General features: G+C 35.3%; 1 protein-coding gene across 1 annotated transcript in view; it reads left to right on the top strand.

Annotated features, from left to right (window-relative positions):
* Positions 1-24,062, top strand: part of CCDC178 (coiled-coil domain containing 178) — a 189,179-nt gene that overhangs the window by 50,923 nt on the left and 114,194 nt on the right. Inside the window, exons 13-17 of the mRNA XM_075495698.1 lie at positions 2,599-2,661; positions 6,417-6,578; positions 9,923-10,036; positions 13,944-14,089; positions 16,783-16,942. Of these exons, the coding sequence (XP_075351813.1) occupies positions 2,599-2,661; positions 6,417-6,578; positions 9,923-10,036; positions 13,944-14,089; positions 16,783-16,942 (645 nt within the window). The remainder of the gene's footprint in view (positions 1-2,598; positions 2,662-6,416; positions 6,579-9,922; positions 10,037-13,943; positions 14,090-16,782; positions 16,943-24,062) is intronic.

Raw genomic sequence — 24,062 nt, 5'->3', positions numbered from 1 at the left:
TCATTCATATAATATTTTATCAAATACCATTTAGGAGTCCAAGTAGACTGTATCACCCAGATATCTCTTCTCCACCTACTTCTTAAATCCTTCAGAAAACTGATGAATTTTGAGGCACTGCTTCCCAGCCATGCTGAGTCCTCTCCTATACATCAAATTTTCCGTGTGTCAGCTAATTCTTTTTTTCATAATAATTCATATTACGAGTTTGCTTCTTAGGGATTTGAAGGTTTTATTTGTTTTGGAATTTGAGCTTTTTTTTCCCTATCGTATTCTGTTTTCTGAGTGCTTCATGGTAAGTCTGTCTTTAAGTGTGTCTGATCATCTGTTGGGTTTACATTGTCTCTAGCAGGCTTCCTATCAGATGTGGTTGGAAAAGGACTTGTTTTATGTCCCTTGCAGGTTTTTCTGAAAACTCTTATTTAGCTTGCCTGATGGTATTTTTAGATTTAAATAGGCAAAGTTCAGGATCTTTTCTGTTTTTCTTTTTTTAGACATAATTTCAACTTTTTGTCTTGCTGCTAATAGCTTCCCTTCTGTTTAGTGGCATTGATTTTCTTTTTGATATTTCCAAAGTGTCTGTCAAAACTTGGCTTGCATGTGCTTTGAGCCTCCAATATGATATCTGTAAGTAATCTCCATCTCACTAAAGAGTATTTTACTCTTTTAGCTGTTCCTCATCAAGTTTTTAAAAAACTCGTCTGATTTTTATAAAAAATTCATTTTTTAATTTGACTACAGTGTTACTTTTTGGATTTTGTTGTTCCTTAAGCTCTCTTCTGAAGTCATAGTGTTAACATCCTGGGCACGTAGTCAGTCAGAAATGTATCTCAAAGCTATACATTTATGGTTAGAGGTGGAATTTCATTCTGTAGGTATTCAGGTTTACTTGTTGGCACAACTTAACTTCTACATGAAGCCATTGCTAGTGGTCCTGCCTTCAGTGATAAGATTGGTTTCCAGCACCACTCAAGTTGCTTCAGTGACCTTGTTAATGAATACCTCCATTCCTACCACTTGCAGAAAGATCATTCTGTCAACAGCTTTGACATTGCTATATTTAGTCTTACTTACCATAAATTAGCAAAAGCATTGTGTTTATAATAATTTAAAGCATACATATATACGTGAAGACATACACAGGGAAGGTGACCAGTTGCAAGAGCTATTTGCAAGGTAAAAGTTAGTGTGAATGGGGTGCACAGAATCTAAGACACCTCTCTACCTAAGCAACAGTTGAGTAGTGGTGAATTTTGAATATGATCATATAAATGAAGGTGCAATTTGTAGTTGACTGCCTGGTCTCTGCTGGTATTCTGTGAGAGCAATTACCCCCTGGTGTGTCTGAAAAAAAGTGTCTGTCTGTAACCACCAGTTAAACTATATCCTTGGGCTACTGAATAGAGTGAAAAATATATTCATGCAATCACCAAGTGTTATCATTAGACATTCAAAATGTTGCCGCATTTTGGAGAATGGTCCAGATGCCACAGTTTGTCTAATAGACTCGGAGATTTGGATTAAAATAGACTATATACATATGTGGGCAAGGAGGTGTGAGGGGGAGGGCAGGGCCATGGGCACGAGTTGTTGCTTGGAGTTATCCTTGGAGCAAATGTATAAACTTTCATCTGGAAAAATAAGGCTTTTACTTATTGATTACAGGATGTGTTTTCCACATGAACACTGATTTCCGTCACTTCTGTTTCCTTTAATTTCCTCATAATTTTGGGGATTTGGGGTTTGAGGATATATGGGGAAGTTTGGCACCTGTTTTTGTATTTTCTTATGTATGTGGCATCTGGGAGATGTTTATGCCTTCCTTATGGAGGAACCTCTCTCTCCAAGTGCTGATGGCATATGCACTTCCAAAGTGCAGATATGGATGTGAATAAAACATCTTGAATAAATACATGTCAATAATAGAATTAATTGGGTCCATTTCTTACTTTACTATTGTCCATGTTGTGCCTAGTTTTGCTTAAATAATCAGTTTTCCACTCCCTAAATTCACTTAAAAAGGAACAGGAAGCCCTAATTAGGGTTTGACTTAGATTGTAATCAGGTATAGTTATGATGGTCTGCTAATCTGACATACATTAAATTAGAGGTTTTCAAGGCACAAACTATAATAATGTGCTAGGTAACTGTTATCCTAGAAGTGATATGAGTAGGGTAGTCATATAAGAAAGGGCTAAAACATGTTCAGATTTTTACTAGAAATTACAAAAAAAGTCTCATCATATAAAATATAGAAGACACTGAGGTTTTTAAATTTTGAACATTTGGTGTTCAATATCCATTTAGGTAAGCCAGCTCAGCTTATTCATGTATTTAATTATTTTAAGCTACCAAAAATAAATTACATTAAATCTAGAAAATGGTGTTGCTTTTCTTATAGTATGGTCTATATTTATTTACCTCTTGTGCCTGAGACTCTGTTGTAATTTCCTTTTTTAATATAGTTTTATGATATGTGAGAAAAAATTTAAAAGCTATGCTCATCCTTACTGTGATGTTAGTGTTAAATTTTCATTGCTGTTGTCCGTTAACTTGTTTTCTTATGTGTTATATATGGCTTTTTTTTTTTTTCCTAAGAATTCAAAGTGGAATCTTAAAAAAGAAATTCAAGATCAGAAAGGAGTTTGGAAAGTGACTCAGGTAAACATGACAGTAACCACTTTACTTCAAATTCTTCTACCTTCTTTTTACTTCTTACCATGAATTAACTTTGAGTACCTTGTGACCAACCCACATAGAAGGCTAATGGGTTTTGCTAAGTAATGATGCCTCCTGTTTAACAACTAGGAAAATAAATACTCATGAAAACATGAAACACTTTAGTTGTATCCCAGTTATCCACAATAATTTCCAGTTTGCTTTAAAAGATAAAAACCCTTTAGTAATAATCCATATATGCAGTGACATTATCATTTGAATTTGTATATCTTTCTTACTTCAGTTTCTGTAGAAAGTGCAATCAGACCCTTACCATACTTTACATTGATGCATGCATATGTAAAATAGGGTGGCCCTAACACCATTTATTTTCTCCTAGTGTGAACTGCTAAATTCACACAACACACTTTGTTGTCCCTTTTTCAGTTGTCAAATGTAGCTCTTTTCTTCTGGGCTTCAGTGATGCTTTTCAACTATCCTCAGGCAAGTGTTGATATTTCTTCTGCTTGTCTGACTGAAATCCCAAGTTTGGCATCACCGAAAGGGGTATTCCATCTATATCCATCGTTTGGCAGATGGATTTCATCAGCTGTCTTCTGCAAGAGCATGGGTAATGGTCATATTCAAACTGTTGTAATAACTACCAGGTCTTAGAGCCTCAAGCAAGACACTGAGTGGAAGCTCCAGCACTATTTTCTGAAGAAGTCCTTACTCTCTGCATTCAGTGTCACCAGCAAGCAATAGGAGGCCTTAAGGTGGGGTTGTCAGAACTAAGCTCTGGCTTCTGTCTGAGCAGCAACTTTCCAGAGATCACTCCTTCATTCCCTATGATACCAGAAAATCAAAGTCAATGTTTCCTCCAAAGTTTCAGTCCAGTAACAGAGACCTTTATGATACAGAAGACCTGGCAAAATCACCAACTGCTGAACTGGCTGTTGGTACTGACCTTGCTGTTAGTGGTGTCTGCCTGCAAGATAAAGGCAAGTAATAGATTTCCAGTTGCTATTGTTGGGCACATCCGGTGAGGAGATGGCGTACAGTGATAATGGCCACACCAACCTTGAGCAACTACTGGCTGAACCAGGTCCCTTGCAAGAAGTAAAAGCATTGCTTTTTTCTTAGATAAAACTTGATACCAGATAAACAGTACAATTAATGACTTTCTTCTCATCCAAGATCCCTCTGATAACTGGAAAAGATCTGCTGTGATGCATCATTAGCACACCAGTGTATAACTCATCCAGAGAGCCCTTTCATAGTTGGTGAATGAGTGCCATTGAGATTCATCTCTTCTTTCCTATGGAGACATGTAATACCTCTGGGAAAAAGATTTCTACTGTTAACGCTCGCACTCTCACTGTTATGAGATACAGGATTGTTTGGCTCCATTGCTCCTTCCTGCTTATCCTGAGATGAATACTCACGTGCTGTGAGTGTTCTGATGTTGAATTCTGATCCAACATCATGTGGGATCGAAAGAACATAGCCAGAACTGGAGGGAGGTATTACAGTCTTTTACTGCAAGTCCTTGAGTCAGAAACCCCCTTTGGCTCCTTTGGCAATGGTCTCAGATAGGAGAGATTTACTCTGAGAGATATTAGAGGCTATTTTTCTTTAGAATTGAATGTTGGATTTACTGTGATGACCAGAAGTCCTTCTGAGATTTTTGTTCCTTTTTTTTTTTTTTTTTTTTTGAGAGAGAGAGAGAGAGAAGTCTGAACGTTTTTTATTTGCTCCCGGACATTCACAGCCTCCATTTTGCTTTTGTTCCAAAGTTTGTTCTCTTCCATTCTGTGACTTTGAACTGTGCAAGAGGTCAATAGCGGAATCTAGTATCTGTGTCTCCCATTTCTAGAAACACAAGCCCTAAGAGAGATCTTGCAGTTCCCGTTTGTCCCAGACATTAGCAGAAAGTGTTGAATGTTCCTCTTCTAAGCCAGGTGGTGCACAAGGTCTCCTTCACTTGCAATTGTGGTTGATGCACAACTTCCCTCTGATTCTCAGGCTTTGCTTCAGAGAAGGCTGAAGGCAACATTTCTGGGCCTGACTGCCACACCATGACAGGCTTGTTTTGGTGCTTCCAAACATCTTCCTCCCTGTTTGGTATTCAGTACTGATCCTTTTCGATTATTCATTGAAACTAACAATCTCCTTTCTTTCTCTTGATTCTTGGTAAAGATCCCCAGTGGCAACTTTAGCTGACTTCTTTCCTTTTACAGACAGAAACAAAAGAATGCTTTTGTAATGGGAAGTAAATGTTGTGCTCAGAACTACTTTTTTCCATGTAGTTCATGTTTTTTTCAGGTTAAAGAGGTTCTTGTACTTCTTTTAAGGTGGTTTTAAAGTTCTGTTTCAACTAAACCTATTTTTTTGATATTTCTTCCAAAGTCTCATTTCTCTGGGTTAGACAACCTTTGTATCCTTGCTATCAAGAGGTTTGTTCTTACTAATAGGACAAAACTTAATGGTGATGTCAGAGGATGTTGAAAGTGCAAAAGCTATCATTAACTAGTGACTGTCAAAGCACATAGCAATTTAGATGAGACTGTGTTCTGAGGTAGCCAAAGGGAATCTCCTAATACCAGCTGAGTATAAAGCAACAGAGATCCAGAAATGTTAGTGGTTTTCTGGGAGGCTTGTCCATTCCACCTACCGACCATGTTGTCACCTGGAACATTATCCATAACTTCACCTAATATTGTGAAAATTATGCTGCATTTACTACTTGAAACACTGCTGGTAAGGATAACTATGTTTGTAGACTATGATTTAAAACTAGAAGAAGGAGTTATTTACCTCCTAGCATAATACTTTGAAAAGAGTAAGTCACATGTACGGTAATTTCTTGCCCTGTTTCCCATAATTTTCTTGGTTTATTTCAGTCTGCTTCTACAGCTGAAAGGAATTCAAAATGTTGCCAGCTGTGTTCTACTTTAAATACATATAGACATATGTGTGTGTGTATATATATCTCTCTCAATATCAGATGTTGTGTATTCATTCTTTGCTACACAGATAAATAATTATTTGAGTTCAGGTGATGGTGAATTTGGGGTATTAGAAATTTTAAGTTTATGTAAGACCTGCCCATTCTGAAGAACACAGCTGCTGGTACATAATATTTCTCTGTCTTTCTCTTTCTTTATTTCTTTGGGTGGAGGGGAGAAGTTTGGAGTGGATGCATGCTGGATCTTGTATTTCCCAACCTTGAAGGGCATTCCTTTATTTTGCAAAGATTTTGTTCCTTTTCACTCTGCAGTGTTTTCCTTCTCTTTTTTAGCTCCTTTTTTTTTTTTTTTTAATATAGGAACATGCCTATGGTGATTATGTTTCCCATCAGAAAAGATTTTCACTCTTGACAATATTTAGAATTTTAATTCCTCTTTTATGGAATTCTTTTCTACTATTTGCTTAAATAGTACTGTAAATTCATTGTCTGCTTCAATGTAATTTTTACATTTCCTAATATTTCTTGCTGATTCCTCTGCTGTATTTGTGTTTGCTAGTTCTGCTGGCTATTCAGCTTTTCCTGTTCAAAGGCTTCTGACATATGCTGACTTAATGGCCAACTTTTCCTTCATTTTGAAGACATTTTTAATCACCCGATGTATTTGTTAACTTTTGGTCTATTCATAGTGTTTACTTAAGAGTATAAATGTTTTTTCAGATTTGGATTTTTCATGTTCTACTGCTTTTGATATACTGAAAGCTAATTCTATATATATTTTAATAAACAGGCCAGGATTAAAGCAATATATGATGAGCTAGAGGAAAAGCGAAAAGAGAAACTCAAGAAAAGAGAGGAAGATATGAAGATGATAGAAGAGATTGAGAGACAAGTAGCTGATCTAGAAACAAAATTTAAAAGAAATAAGGATATATTTAAAGACAACCATGAGGTAAAAGTAGTAGATTCTGGACCACTCACTAGCATATTTTTTTGTCATTATTAGAAAAAAATAAAAGGAAACAGAAGTCCATAGCTCAGAAGAGTTGGATTTTGCAGCTCTGCAGTTGTGCTGTGATACAACATAACAAAAAACAACATAATTCCAGCCTTATTTTTGACCTTTCTTCCTTTCTGTATTAGGAAAATCTTTCTGTCTCTTTTAACTTCTGTGGTCTGTTTTCTTACAAAAGGGAAGACTGTTTAGTATTTGCTTGTTTCCTTTGTACTTCTTTTCTTACTTACAAGCTGAAGAGAGCAACTAGTATATAAGCCCCCAGCCATGGCATGCTGGAGACCTTCTTTGCTTCCCTGCTTTATGGCTGATACTGATAAAAATGTCTTTCCTTCCTCTCATGAAAGGTCTGTTTTGTATAATAAGAAAAAGAAACAGAAAATTTTTATATTAAAAACAGGTCCTCAGCCTACTTGAATTGTCTTAATTAAGTAGACTCTTCCAAGCATTTCTTTTGCTTCTGGTAGAGCATTCCTACTGTTATAATATGACATGTTTTGCTTGGCCCCTCTATCATCTTGAAATTATGGCCATAGAGCCGTTTTCCTCCAGTTGTCCAGTGATGACCCGGTAGCCTGTTCCCCATATTTGCAGGGTATACTAGTGGTGTTAACCTTCCCTGAGGTTAAAACCTTTGCAAAATTTTCAGAAAAATAACCTTTTGTCCAGACCTGCTCAAAGGAGTAACAGAACAGAAAACACTTCTTTCATTTTTAGACTTCCCTCTTCTAGATCTGGTGATCTTTTAGATCTTTGAAAGCTTTGCTTATATAGAGTGCTACAACAGTGGTAATAGAGAGCACAGTGCAAAGTGGACAATGTTATCTGAATAAATTACTGTTTGAAAACAAGATATTGCAATGATGGATGCTTTTCAAAAATACTTGATAGTAAGTAGATCAGTTCACTAGTACTCCTACAAACATGAGACCTTAGCTAGGTAGATGATCATTTCCTTAAGTGATTCTGATAGTTGTATATTGCCCTGCCATCTCAACAAACATCTGTAGAAACAGACCTTATTATTCTGAAATGATGTGGAAATATTCAAAATCTGAACCCTAGTTTAGTGCAAGATGTAATGTCTGTACATTATATTGAAGCAAAACCCTCAAACAAAACCATTCAGTCTTTCTTTTGCAGAATTGTTTGGAATGTAATTTATTCACAGATTTTTTTTTTTTTTTAGTTAAGAGCATTTCCATGCCTTTGCATTATCCTTTTTGTATGTCTTTTTATAGGGCAGGTGCTATTCCTTGTCTTCTTTTGGGAAATGGCTCTGAAAACAACTGGAAACATGGGAAACATTTCAATTGTTTTCAGTCTTCTATCATGAGTGAAACAGAGTTTGGCTTTCGCACTGGTAACTGTACCAATCAGCAACACTGAAACTGGGGGCTGTCCTTCTATCATTACGCTTAAATGAAGCTTTGCCTACTACTCAAAGCCTTTATTCTGTATGCCACCACGAAATACATGCAAATCCTTGCAAACATGTCCTTCCCAATGTGAGCTGCCCCACACCGTATAAATAGGTGGGCATGCATTGTTCACTGTCACGAGCAGTTTTACAATCTAGGGAAGGTATTTGAAGCTTCCCGGTTTTTGGCAAAGGAAAAAAGTGTCTTAGGGACTTGAAAATACAGTAATCAGTGTGACAGGAGTAATTATTTCTTGAGTGTCTGAAAGAGGAGGGCATTTTCACTAGACCTTACTGCCAGAAAAGAAAAAGCAAAATGCTTTCATTTTTGTTTCCAAATCAATAGGAAACAAAACTAGTTATTGATGGTTTATGTCCAGAACTAAAGGTAGGAGTTTTCAATAAGCCATATGCTTGTTATGGAACATTCTCATGATCAAGTAAGATCAACACCTTTTGAGCCTATTCAGTTTAGATACAGGATTTTTTATTTTTGCTGAAAGCCCAGATACAAGAATTTCTGCTGCCTCAGCGAGAAGTTTTTTGTTGCAGAATCAGTCTGTAGGTTTATAGTTCAGTTATCCAACTACTAGTAAATAGCTTGTCACAGGAGATTGTCTTCTCCAGTTTTTTAGTGTTATTCTATTTGAAAGGTTCTTGACATAGTCTGCATGTAGCAATACTTCACCATTTTTGGAGGAGAGATGGAGGATGTTGAATAATTTGAGTTCAGATAATGGATTATGTGGTAGTTTATTTTTGATGCAGGTTTAATAAGTCAAATTGAAAAATTAAAAAAAAAAAGATTCCTCTAATAGCTAATAGTATTTTCAAAACAACGCATTAATGGCAGTGACTAATGTTGTTAGCCCTTCCCCAACTAAAACTAAGTAGAAACAATATGACAAAGATCACATCATTAGTTTCCTGGAAACCTAGAGAGGTGTGGTGTAAGTTATACATCATGGTCTATAGCTGTGTATTTGTTTCTGTTTTAAAAGCTTGGAAACAGAGTTTGCACAAGCAGATTTGTATGGGAATGATATGTGAAAGATATTGGTAATTTCAAGGAAGAACTTTCTCATTGATTGAAGGTTTAGATTATTGTTTCAGAATTGAAATATTAATACCTATTTTCATATTCTTTGTTATATAGTCTAAATGGAATTTAAACCTTTGACTAATATAACTATTATACAATTTATATAAGCATATTTAGTAATGTAAAATTTTCCTTATTACATGTATTAATAATAATTTCTGTCATTTAATATTTGGTGCTCACACTAATGTTGCAAATGAAATTAATACAATAGACAAGAACTCCTGTTTTTCTTGAGGTGCTAATTAATAATAGAATGGATTAATGAAAAATATAAAAATGAGATGTCCCAATATTTTATTTTCTTTCTTCTTAATCCTCTTGTTACCTGTCCTTAGCTCTATTTTTCATAAGTTAATGATAATAAGTAATAAACATTTATTTTGCCTTTTATACAAATTCCGTGGAAGCTATTCCAAATATGTATTTTGATTTCAGAACTTTATTTGTAACTTTCTTGGCACAAAGAAAGTAAAGAAACATGGGAAGCAGAGTAAGCAGTGATATTTTGCTGTGAGATGATAAACACTATATGAAATGGCAGAGATATTTTCTATTTTAAATGTGCATTTTTTCATTGAAAGCATGGAGTGTATACACCTACATGATGGAAAAATGGGTATGGAAGGGAAAACAAAAATAAGCTTAAGAATAGTAACTGTTAAAGTATTTAATGACTAATATAGTTTCTGATTTCTATAGAATGTAGGACAATAACTTTTGAATACTAACATGTCTGTTTATGCATAAACTCTCCAGAAGCTCTCCTATTTGGATCAGAGAGTACAAGAGCTAGATAAACAGCAGAAGCAAACTGAACAACAACTGGAACAAAAAAGAAGTATCATGCAGCAGCAATTAAATGATATACAGGTGAATAATTTAATGCTTGTATAGCTTTTTTGAAGTATGCTTAATCTCAAAGGTTAGGCTGTCATTTCTACACAGTTGCCTTGGAACTATATATATACATACAGTGTATGTACTATTTTCTGTCTCTTGCTTGAACTAACCTATGAGGTCCATAGCCTTGAGACAGCGTAAAGTACAAAGCAGAATTTATATTGGGGTCATTGAGAAGTCCTTTGCTTTCTTCATTTGCTACACTGGCTCAGATTGCTTGAGGGGCTTTAGAAATGCAATGGAGAAAATCAATAAAGGACGAAAAAGATTCTAGTGTAATAGGAAGAGCCTGCTGATCGCATGTTTGCTCAGCAGATGGCATCTTTTTGTAAATGATGGCTTATATCTGCTGTATCAGTTACTAAACTGTATAATCCACCAAAGGGAATTATTGAATTTCATTACTGAACACAATGCTTTGTATAAACATGGTTATAAGCATTAGAAGAAACAAGCATTTTCTTTCTAAGATTCTGTTAATTTTTATTATTCTTTCATTTGCATATTGTATAAACTTAAGTTAGATATTACAGCATCAAAGATGAATCATATAGATTAGAAAAAAAAAAAGAAAAGCTTTCATGGTGTTCAGAGTAGCTTTCGTGAATCTGGTAATTTCTATTGAAAAACTCTGAGACTTCCTATATATGACAGAATCTTAAATTAAGCATTGGGAAATTCATTGATTCACCCAGGTTTCTAAATTTGGCAGGGCAGGTGGAGTTTATATATCCCTTTCTGTTAAAGATTGTGCTCTACCTGCAGGTTTACCAATAGATCTTAGAACATGTGGAAATGACTGATGAGTCAGCATACAGATAATCAGGAATTCTACAATGTTTTTCAGTGCACTTATTTCCTATACTTTTTTATTATTATTTTTAATGCTGCCTTTCCTAGTAACTGTAAATAACTGTATGCATTAGTTACTTAAGCAATATTTGAGTTGGTGTTCTGGAGGAGTATTAGAAGAGTATTCTATGTAAGTGGAATAAAACAATGTACCAAGCCTATTTTATGAGATCTATAGAGCTCTGAACTGGTAACAATAGTTGGATACCTTAAATGTTGCATTCTTAGAGCCTGATACAGTTCCTTGATAGTAGCAATTAAGTGTTGTAAAAGGGGGGCTTTATAAAAGGGGCTGTCTTATTTTTAACAATAATTCATATTTCTAGCTGTGCAGGGTCACACTATATGATTCTGTTAGTCATGTTATATTGTTTTTAAGGAAAAGTTATTTAAAGTTATATTCAGATATTTTAGTGCTCTCCCATGATTAAGACATTGGCTTGTTTAAAGCTTGTCCAGTGTGTAGCTTAAATGATGTTGTGGAAGAAATGGCTATGATTCAATAGTATTCTTAGTACAGGAGTAATACAGTCTCCAACTTCCAATTGATCAAGCAATTCACCCAGTCCTTCACAGTATACCTATTTTAGGACAAGATGAATCACACCCTGGAGGCTTCTGTATCTCACCATTGAATTTGAAGTGACTTAGTTTGGTCTGCTGACATTTAAATGTCTGAAAGCTAGATACCTAGATGAGGGCATATGAATTCTACCCCATCATACACCAGCGGTCTTGTTCAGCAGCTAAGAAGAATGAAGAATACTGTTCATGTATTGAACAGCTGAATGACCAAGTGCCAAGGGACTCATTCAGCTTAGGCAGGATACTGGACTGTTAACCACTACAGCAAGCCATAAGGAGCAGATATTCAGTCTGTCGATACCTGGATCACAGAATATACAGTATCTCACCCTTTTTGTTTGTTTGTTCTAAAACCTGATTGCAAATTCTCTGTCTTCTATGATAGGTACCAGATCGCACTGACTCAATGGCTGGTATTCCATACGCTTGGAAGCCAACATTATCAGGTTTTATCTGCCTTCTTGGTTAGAAAGCCCTGAAAAAAGTGCCGGAAGTCAAAGAGGCAAAATTCTTCTTCATTGGGAGTTTTGTTCTAACACAGCTCATATGTGAACCTGACTTTTTGGCAGAAAACATGTCATGGCTTCTTTGTGTACATATTTGTTTCTGGCCCTGATATCTTAATCATCTCAGATTTCATTGTAAAGTTTAAGGCGAGGACAGATCATACAGACATCCTGTATATCATGGGCTATCACATTTCTCCAAGTTCTCCTGGTACTGAGCCTAAAACTAATAGGATTTTTCCTCAGAGGTTTGAGACTCTCTATGGGCGGTTCCATTGCATAGGGATTTGCATTAATTACCATATCTTCATTTTATTTCTAATGATTCTACATTCCTGCAAGAAACTTGAAATTTCCATCTAATCCTATCAGATCCATATTACACTTTTACAAAGTTCAGAGGCCTTAAAAATGTCATGTTCTTGTGGTACCTTGCACACCTTCATATCTGTGCTAACATCTGTTACAAATGCTTTGATTCCTCATTTTTTTGCAGCTACCTTTTAGGTATACCTCTAAGAACACTTCTTTCATAAGCAAAAATATCATTAGACTATGCATCAGGCTACTGCTTCAGAAAAATGGGGCAGTATCTAAAGAAGAAATTTTTAAAATACTGATCTTTATTTAAATACTGTTATGCATTCTTTGCCTAATGAATTGTGAGGTCTTGAAATTTGGTATTTATACATCTGTGCACTTAAATTACATGCGTATATGTGTATATGTAAGGATAAGCAAAGGGTATTTTCCTCCCTCTTAATTTCACCCATTTACATAGCTGCTTACAGCCCATTGGTATGGGTTACAAAATCTAATGCAGCAAGACCACTTTAGAAGTATTGCCCAAATAGAAGACTCCCACCTGTTTATTACTATTGAACTGCTACGCTGCTTTATGTTTACCTTATTCATTGTGGGGAAGCTGCAGCTTTGTTTACCAGATACAGTCGCTCTTGAAAGCAGAGTTTGCTTGTGTCATGAATCTACATTTTTGGGATCCTGTGACTGTTGGTCACTTTTGGAATGAAAAACACACTGCAATTTACTCTCTCTTCTGTAGAATAGGAAGTTTAGTGAAAGCACTGGTTTTAATTTAAAGGTTTTCAGCAGCTTAATGTCAGCATCTCTTTGAGTTGTGTACTCGTAGCTGAGAAAAGTAGGCAGGGGTTCAGGAGTCTTGTTCTCTGTGCTTTAATCCTCCACTCTCTGGAGTACAGGACAACTATGTAACAAAAAACTTGACATCTAAAAGAGCAAAACTCCCTATTTAGGCAACTAAATGAATAATGCCAGTTTTCAGAGATAACGAGGCCATATTCTGCCTGGAGAATGTCATCTAAAAATACTGATTTTTCCTGAAAGTCAAGTGTTTTAGCTATCTGCCTAAAACATTATTACATTTTGTAAGTACTTTGATGGTCTAGCAATAAAAGCTGCCAGTTAAGACACTGACTGCATACACTGAAACAAATAGGCCGAGACTTGGGTCATATATGAAAATTGTTACTTTTCACTGTCATTAATAAATTTTTTTCTGTGCAAGGCAGTGCTTATTTGCAAAACTTTTATGTATGAGAGCAAAAATAAGAGAATATGTATTTTATGAAGACGGTGGCCTACAAACATGCATACCTCCGTATACAACATAGGCAACTGCAGAAATACAAGTGCTGTAATAAAATTTATGGATATATAGTAGAAGAATTGTGCAACAAGTTGGACAACTGTAACTGGATGTGCAAAGCTGTTCTTTTACAGAAATGCAATTATTCCAGTTGCACTAAGTGCTTCAGCTGCCCCCCTCTGAAAGAAGTTCTGTTTGTTTGGGTGTACAATTTCATGAATTGTTGCCCATAATCATGTGCTTAAAATACAGTATTTGGAAATCTAGCCCTGCCTAGTTTACATGCTATGTATGTTTTAATTCCCAGGAAAAAATTTCATTTGCTTCCAGTCAAATTGCTGAAAACTCTCACACTACAGAAAATTTAAAAAATGAACTTAAAGAACTAAATGAATTATGGACAATGAAGCAAATACAGATGGAAAATGCAGAAAAATCTTGCACTGATTTGTGGTAAGACCTGCCTATTATATGGATTTTAAAAGATAGTTTATTACTTTTACTAAAGTAATTTAGTAATTCCACTTTATTATTATTATTAAAGATAGTTTTATTATTTTACAGCATTATTTCTAGGAAATGCAGTTTTCATCAATAATTTGACAGTATTTTTGTCTGATCACTGCTTGTAGTTTCAATGCATCTGTAGAAGTTATTCATGATCAATTGCTTACCAAACTGAATTTCGGGCATCAGGATTACTTTCAGAAATCTGATAATATTCATGGTCAGTTGCAGCCTTAATTAATGGAGGATTCCACGGACTCCATGTTATCTCTGGTTTAAGAAGTGTGGACCTACACTTACTGTGACTGATGAGTCCTGAAAATAGTCTCAAAGGGCTCTATCCAACTGATAATGCAGGCTGCCTTCTAGGCCACGCAAGCCTTGGAGGGCCGGATATGCTGATTGCACAGCAGGCGTACTCTTCGAGGATAAAGGTGAAGCTGCTGTGCAATGACAAAGAGAAAGCAGCTTGGATTGTTGAATTGTACAGGATGACTAATTAGTGAAAAATAGTGAAAAATAGTGATCCTTGCATCATTATACTACAGCTCCCTTTCCATGATCTCATTCACTTATGTACTGTTGGTGCTGAAACATCTTTGAGACATTATTCCACGAAATTCTTGACTGGGGGAAAAAAAATATTTTTCTATGTAAATTTTTTAGCTGAACATGTGGGTCTGGATATGGTTTTTTCCAACTCTTAATTCAAACAGAATGATTCAGAGGGACCCAATGTGGGGTGGAACTTACTGAACTTCAAGAATGGAAGGCATCTTTCCATGACTGAAAATCTCTTCCCATTTTCCACAGCTCTTTAGCCAGTAGTCAGTAGTTTCATATCAGTGACATGTTATATTCAGGCTCAGAGAAGAAAGGGATAATATCAACACAAAATGGCACTGAAAGTCCATTCCAGCAATTCACTGTTTCTATATAGCTAAGAAGTCCATCTCTATTTCAGAATGGAATTTTCTTGCAAATTCTCCAACTTCTAGACCTAAAATAAACAGTAATGAAAACTTTGCATTTTTCTTGAGAACGTGCTTTTAGAGATCCCATCTAGCAGAAAGAACTGTAAAGTTGAAAAACCTTCCAAAAACCCCCGTCTGACTTCCAAAGTATGCATCCCAATGGCTAGCATATTCTGCTTCCTTTTTGTCATTCACTGAATACAGAAGGTACAGCACACGGGGATTTCTCCATCAAGTGACTTGCTGAAAACTGACAGCATGCTTATGCCTTCTGGTTGTCAGCACATTCAGCCTCTCTGTGCTTGAGGGGCAAAGGAGAACAAGAGTTTGGGGCTGGTGTTTTTTTGTTGCTTACTGTTTCTCATTAGTGAAGATTAATGGTGACAAGATTCAGAAAAAAATTTCTTTCAGGCTAATCTACCTTCTTCTATTAATGTTTCCAATAATCTGACATATCACATGGCATTTCATCAATCTGTCTTAAGAAAGTCTGCTCTAGCCATTTCCTGTTATATTTTGTCTTATGCATATAGTTCATTTTTAAATATACTTACCTGTTTGAACTGATCTTTCTTCTTTTCGTAAGAGTGCTGATATGTGCCTGACTTTGTAGAAAAACCGGGAATAAAGAATTAACTGTTTTTACTTTTACTCTTGGCTATTATTTCCATTCTTTTGGCATGTTATCAGGCTAATTCTAGCCTGATCTGGTGGAGAAACTTGAGGTAAAAGAGTCCCTACCTCTGCTTTCAGTCTTCACTGTTGTCCTTTTATAGGTACTTCCTAGCATCGTTCTCTGAATAACACCTCCTTGACTTATTATTGCTTACCATTAATGCAATAAAAAGACTAAATAATAGCTACTAGAGTGAAATAGAAACATTGACACAATGTTATCAAAATAACAGTAATTTGAAATAAATACTTTTTCCACAATAAAACTGACTACAACACTGAAGCCTGCTGCAAATTGTGATACAGTCTTTATTATGCAGCCAACTGTTACATTACCTACAAGACTCTAGTTTAGGTTATCTTGCAGAAAATCAGTTAGAAATACTTTTTATTTTAAATATGCTTCTGTCTAAAAGTAACAGAAATACAGACCCTGGAGAACAGAATGTTAGTACAAAGTGAAAACCTCTGAAAATTGCTTAACTTTACATATTTTGTATGTACAGGTTAAAGAAACCATACTAGGTATGGACAGAGGCAGAAACAAAATATTACATAAATGGTGTGAAGCTCCCACTTCCAGTCCCAATAAATAATAAAATAAATGGTTACCCAATATGGCACTGGTCATGGGCTCATTCTCTGTCTCAGAATATTATTCAAGCAGATACTTTACATGTGGGAGTGAACCAGTTCATTCTCTAGAAAGTTGTTGTAAAAATGCAAGCTGTTTTTTAAAATTGTGAGAGTTATGTATCTCAATAGACTCATTGGATGTGGATTGATAGGCAGAGTATCTTTAAGTGGTCTAAATATTAATGATAAACTCCGTCATATAGCTCTTTGGTTTTTTTTAAAGGGTATCATTATTTGCGAGAAGATTCTATTTTATCTATTATAAAATCAAACATTAAACCTGTAAGTAAAGACTAAAAAACAGTATAGCAGAATATCTTGATTACTTCACTGAATTTTTTTTTTCTTTCAAAGGAAAAATTTAAGTGGTGTGATGTTTAAGCAGCAAAATGTTCAGGTGGTATTTTATCATCTCCAAGATGAGCTAGCAGCATATGAGAAAAGGTTAAAGCAGGAAGAAAAAACATATGGAGAGCTACTACAGAGTAGAAAGAAAAACCTGAAAGATGCAGAAGTGAGTATTATCAGAGCTGGGTTTCTTTATGTGAGAAGTGAAACAACTATTTGGTTAGTTCTGGCTCTTTTTAGGTCTAAAAAGGATACCAGTTTTATCAAAAGTTTAAAATAAGTAGTATCTTCTTGTCCATGTGCAAGTGTTTCCAATGAACTAAATTGCTATTTTTCTGTAGTAGAATTCTTTTTTCTGTGAATAAAGAAGCAATTCTGGGAAAATTATGAAATTGTTCATTTACTTTGGCACTTCTAATTTTTTGTTGATTCTTAGGACTATTATATACTTTCTCTTCCCTGTTTTCTTTTGCTTTGACTTGTGGATACCTCTGGGAAAGAAAAGACAAGACATCACTTCTGTTAACTTGAAAATCTTTTGGTCCTTTTCATCAAGTGCTTGGTAACAAATAAATCTCAGATAATTTTGACTAAGATAAAAATTATCTGAGATTTATTTGACTTAGCATCAATTGATGCTGAGATTTATTGACTAAGCATCAATAAGTTTCCATTCCTTTTTAATCGCTGAAGTACAAGAATAGAGCTCAGTGCATGCAATCTTCTTGATAGTGCAGCAGTCAAATTTGGTCATTTGGATAAAGCTGTTTCTGAACTGTCAGGAGCTACTGCATAGCAGGACCCTCATCTGGATCTTAGATGCTGCGGTTGATACCAGGCCGATGGAAACCAGACTCTGTGTAGATGTAACTGAGGAATCAGAGCTATCTGAAATAGAAGTAAAAAATACACAGTGGTAATATCCACAAAATCTTCAGAGAAATCAGATGCAAGTACAATTCTCTAAGTTCTTTTCTGTAGTATCTTCATATTGAAACTTTTTTTCCTAAGAAAATGGATAATTGCTAAATCTTCATGTATAGTTTTCTTTGCTTTCACATGAAAATGATAACATTAAAATGTTTCTCCTTTGGGGAGACATTCCCAGATTAAGATTTTTGCAACTGCAGCTGTGTTAAAAATAATTAAAATATTCACTTTTGATCTTGTGTTCTTTACTTTTATGCCCATCATATACTTTTCTCAGTTAGCTTAGAATAGTTTAGATAAAGTAAGCTACTCAATTACATTCTCTTTAGTATTCACTTACTTCCTATTTGCAATGTGTTAATTAATGCTTTTGTTTGTTTTCACAAAATCTGTACTGATCAGGATATGAAAGAAAGGGAAATAGCAACAATAAGAACATGTTTTTTAAAAAATAGAGATTGCGACTTTATTACTTTTTACAGGGATACTAGTCCTTTCAAAATACCGTATCTAGCTCCTTTGTTGTGTTAAATTAATTCTGAGGTCAAAAATACTTGCCAGTGTGTTGACTTGCTCATCATCACCTTAACTTCAAAAATAACTGTAAGGATAGTTTGGTGCAGTACCTTTTTATGTCCTTCTCTAGGACATCAAGATTTGTTTTTCCTAATGCGTCCTGTTTCATCCTGTCTCGTCTCTTCTCCCATCTCCTTTACACATTGAGTTATGGATATTGCATGAAGTACAGAGCTCTTAATAGTATTTCATTATTAAATTAATGTTGGGTTATGAGATTATGCCAAGCTTTTGGTGGTTAAATGTAAGTAGAAATATTATGCTGCATGCTTGAGAGCCTGGTTTAGTTTTTACTGGAACACATTGCTGGTCTCTGTGATGACAGCTCTCTGTCTAGACCTACGGCTGGAATGGAGGTACACACTGTCACCCTTTGAATATTTACCTCATTATTACCTAGTCATTTTTATGTCATTCTTCATTATTTTTATGGAAATACAGGTAAAAGCATTTATTCACATCTATAAAATCCCAAACTCAACTGATTAAAATTTTTTTTTTAAATTAAGAAATGAAAAATATAATATGTCCTAAATGTTTATATTACATCAGAAAGGTCTCTCTTTCTCTGCCTCCTCACATCAAGTTCATTTACTCTCTTTTTCTGACCAGTCAGGAAAGACTAAACTGGAGGTAATAACACCAGCAAAGCCAAATATTCCTTCAGTACCTTATGGACAATCAAAAAATTTCAGCAGGGTCTTCAGTTTATTACCCAACAGAAATGGGTAGAAGGCCTAGTACCAGTGGGTGGAGGAAGTTTTTGAGGGAACTAAGATTTAGAGGCAGGCTCTTCAAGGAGGCTAGCTGTGATTTGTGGAAGTTGGACCATGGCTTTTAAAAGGATGACCAGTGTGGCTCTCTGGAAAAAGTCACTTGGACAGCTTTCAGTTTTTCCTGACAGTAAAAGGTAAAATAATCTACCTTGCTTTGGTATTGAATGATAAAGATAAGTTTTCTCCTTTAATCGGGGTTGAATGAAAAAGCATTTCAATTCTGATTTTTGGATTGAACAATTTCTGTAAAAGTCCTGACTTCAGATAGTGTGGTACAATGATTATGGGGCTTTGTCACCCAGGGTCTGGAGATGAAAGCTGGTTTACTGAAGTAGTAATGGAGTGTATGTGTTAGACCAGTTTTCACAGTCTTTACTTCTCTTGGGTGAAACCATTCAATCCCCAGCTGATAGATAATTCAATAGGAATAGACTAAGCATATTTTTAAGGTGAAACATGAGTAGCTGAAAAAGCAGTCCTCACAGGATTAACTCCCATGGGGAGAAAACAATAAAAAAGCAATGCCCTAACTTCTGGAGTACAGGAAGCAGTTCAAGAGGTTCTGATCTAGGGTTTCTAGAAATCCTAGTGAGGTATTATACTGAATGAGAACTGCCTGTCTTGATAGTTGAAAAAATTAAAATACTTTGTTCCAAGTGTCATGAAATACAAAAACTAAAAGGGGATGTTTCCTATATAGGCTGTGAATATATATAGGAATGTTATACATATTCATAGCTAAGGTGAAAACAAAACCTCAAGCAACTCAAAATAAGTTGTATCTTTTAGTTTGGGAGAAGTGCTGTTAGATGCTTTGGTTGATTCAGGGCCAGATTTAAGCAGGAAAACAAACTCTTGGCTCTGAAAATGGAAAGTTAATTCCTAGTTCCTTCTACTTAAGGAGAAATGCAGGTGTATATGTCAGTACAAAAATTTAGAGGTGTACAGCTTGCAGTACAGTTTGGAGCTTAGAATTACCAGTCATCCTCATTATCTCATTATTTTAAGGTGGTCAGGTATGAGCCATTACACCTTATGCAGAAGAGAATGATGCAGTAATAAATGGAAGGACCAGTGAGATTGAAAATCCCAGCCTGAGGTCTATGAAAAGGTCCAATAAAATGTTCTTTTTGTGGTGACTTGTAGATTTTGTGAGGTAAAAAGCTAAAAGCCAGTAAGCGAGAACAAGAGGAAGGAAAAACGTTTTGCCTAGAAAAAAAGGTTTGAATAGCTTGACAGGAAGGGGATAGAGAGTGACATCTTTATTCAAGCAAGAGGTCCCTCTCTCCTGGAGGCTAGATGGGACTGTTAAATCCATAGAGGAGATTAAACACTCTCTTATCAAGAGATAAACTGGCCAGAAACTAGGTGAGAAATTTGGTGAGAAAACTAGGGACCCTTGTTGTCAGCATCGTGAAGGGAAATGGAGTTGAAGAATGGTCCTGATACAGGAGAATCTGCGCAAGAAACTAGTGGCTTCAGCACAGATCCAGACAGAGAAAGAAATTTTGTGGGGCAAGTCTTGCAGTGCACTGAGGGATAGAAACTGTCTGTTCATGATCAGGACTGAATTGGATGAGAAGCTGAAGAATCTTTGTGCCTAGTTCTTGCAGGAGCACTCATCACGTGTGATTTGGCTGGAGAGCTGAGTCACTGATTTACAGACCTTCTGATTCTGTCTTCTCACAGGAGAAAGGGCTGCCAAGGGATAAGACTATGACACATGAGTGTAACAAATGTCACAGCTAAATACAAGGTGTGACTTTTGTTTTAGTAACATGCATGCCACTAAATGTGGAGAAATTTACATGTATAATGATTAAGTTATACCTTATAGGCGTATTTTATCACTGTGCTATTTGTAACTACTTTCATAGCGTCTCATTACCTTATGTTCTTCAGAGACAGTACAGTCCCCAAACTATCATATTGCCATTTGCTTCAGTGCTGATATGTGCTGTATTAAACACACAGATAAGAATTATTTGACATAACAATTCATAATGAGTGTTGGATCATGTTCAGAATTATTATGTTGTGCCTTGTTTTCTTAACCTCAAAACAAGCCCGCTTGCCCTTATATTCTGCTGCTAATGTGATTATTGTACTGTCAATTAAAGTAACTGTAAAAACGATTACTGTGGTTTTTGAAGATTGAGCAAGACATTTTGAATGACCAAAATTCTCTTGAAATGTGAAAATTTGTCCTCATTAGTATTTGCTATTGAGCACATGATAATATATTTCTGAAGTGCAGATGTATAAATCTTTGAATTCAGACATCTGTATATACAGACTTGTACTTTTGATAAAGACATTAAATGCTATTACCCAAAGCATTAACAGATATACTGGTACTTTGACTTTCTTTTTGCTTTGAAATAGTAGCAATATCATAACTTCCTAATTCTATTAATTAACATTAGTCATCTGCTAAAAAACTCTCACCTCCCAATAATGTTTCTAGATTTTCTATTAATTTATTTGACTGTTGCATGATACTGAAATAGAAGATGGTAATAAATCAATATTTCTTTAGCATTGTACCTTAAATTGCACCAAGTTCAGCAATGTTTCATCTAAAACGGAATAAGAATTTCTCAGATATATAAAAGGGCATTTGGAAATTCCTTTAATGGAATGACAGTATTGTCTCCATATCACAATGCAGAAAGTTTAAAAGAGGGGGAATATACTCTTTAAAAATTTTTCACTTTAAATTTTGTAGATAACATAAGTTTTGAATCAGTTATTATTAAAAAATGTTTACTCTGCAAATGTTTGATCAGAATGTTTTTACCTCAACTTAAATGTTTTTCATTTTAAAACAAATCAGCATGCTCCTATGACCACTTTTTTTTAATAGAAAAGCATTTTCCATCTGGGGAATGATGTATCAGAACATCCATGTCCAGTTCTAACAGCTAGCCATGATATGTTGTTTCATCAGATATTGAGAGTATTAGTAATGAAATAATCTACAAAATGGCATATTTCAGAAGGGATTGTTACAGAAATATGATAATATGCTGCTGAAAGCGAATTAAGAAATAGGGAAAAACAAAGTTAGATCCAGGGGCCTGTTTATCATCATGGTATTAGGTAAAATCCACTGGGTGTCTTTTATCATTTACTAGTCATCTATTTAGGTTATCTTTTCTTCTAGTCATTGTTTTCAGTCTTGCTGCACTAATACCTTCAGAGCAGTTTCCATCTCTTACTTTCAAAAAATACTGTTAATCAATATTAATGTTACTGAAGAGCTTTGTTACAGCATATCCATGTAAACACAAGAGTTGCATTTGAAGATATATGACAAAAGAGGATTTTTTTAAAAGCTAGAGAGCCGTTGCTCCCTTTAGGCTATTTCGTGTGTGTGCAGGGTAAGGATAACAAATAGTCTGGCTATAAAATTGTCTTTAATTAGTTGACTCAGTGGCTTCCAACAGTGTGCTACACTGGTATGTGGGACTCCCATGTTACAAGATAGACTTTTGAATCTTACTCCACGCTCCTGGGTAGTCTTAGTGTATCGACTTAGATGCTGTCCTGTGGGAAGTGCTGGCAGTATTACCCAAATAACCATCCCACTGATTTTATTGGCTCATAGGGAAGTCATAGACCTTCCCTTCTGAGGAATATGCATAGCTAGAGGTTGGGTGCCATGACAGTAATAATACTCTGAGTGAAAATCAAAGGGATGTAAAAGTGGAAGGTTAATAGAAATTTTAAAGGATAGTTTTATGTTTCTTCATTGAAAAACAAACCATATGCATAATAATTAAAAGCAAATTAACCCTCGCCGCATTTTAAACAGCATCAATGAGAACTATTGTAATGGTCTAAAAATTACTTTTTAAAAATAAAAACAATTATTAATTATTCTTTCTACAAACACAAAGGCTCTTTCTAAGATTGCAAACTAGTTTTGATTATAATTTCTTCACTCATAATATTTCAAAAATACTTTGATTTTTGCCAAGGGTGCTGTTCTAATTTGGAAGACATTCTTTTCTGCATTTTCTGTTATGGATGTGGGAATTAAAAAAAAGTTTCCCACAATTTGTTTTCACGTAATCTAAAATCTAGTGCAAGCCTGAAACACGCATATTGAAAAATTGTAATTAATGCCTGAAAGTGCAACTGCATGGAATAGTAGGAGGATGTGTGTAAACTTGGGAGCTGAAGAATTAAGTGAAAAATTTCAGACACAGGACATTACATTTTGTTAAGGTACAGTTTCCAGTCCTAGAATTCTTTTCACATCTTTCCTTATGTCTTCTTTTTCCCCATAATAACACAAATTTCAAAATATGGTAATAAGTGCTAGGTGGTATTTGTTTTAGAATGTCTTAAGTGTCTGTGCTGCTTTATTTTCTTAAGATGAAGTAAGGATTTGCACTTATATGGCCATAAGTTCATAAAATGACATTTTAAATTTTCAACTGATGTAACTGGAAAACAGTACACAACATTAAGTATGCAAACTCTTATCAGTTAAAAAATGTTGGACTGTTTTTGTTGTCCTGCAGTCTGGATGTCTCTGCTGTTAAAATACTGTATCTGTTGTTAAGCAACCCACAAGGCATCCCACATCTCCAATGCAGTGAAAGCAAATGCTGAGATTTTTATATTTAGGTACGGTTCCTTTTTGTGTTTTAATTTTACTGGTGCCTTAGAACTACTGCTGTGGTAGTTAAGCCTCCATCTGGTTTGAGGGCAAGATACTGGTCTTTTGAATATTCTGTTTGTACTGGACAATAACATATGAGAATTTTACCTCATGTGCTTGTATGAAGAAGGATCAGCATGTACTCCTAGGGGACTTTTGGAACACAGTTAATCTTTCTCTCTGGGCTTAGTTAATTCTAAGGACATTCAGGTGACTGGTTTGTGCTGATACAATGTGTCAATGCAAGGAAGCCATGAGATAGCCTTTAATGTTACAGGAATGTAGTAATTTATAGCAAATATAAAATTTTCCTTTGTTGTATGAAATCTGAT

The sequence above is a fragment of the Mycteria americana genome, chromosome 2, assembly GCF_035582795.1.
Source record: "Mycteria americana isolate JAX WOST 10 ecotype Jacksonville Zoo and Gardens chromosome 2, USCA_MyAme_1.0, whole genome shotgun sequence".
Lineage (NCBI taxonomy): Eukaryota > Metazoa > Chordata > Aves > Ciconiiformes > Ciconiidae > Mycteria > Mycteria americana.
This window is presented reverse-complemented; position numbering and strand designations above follow the sequence as displayed.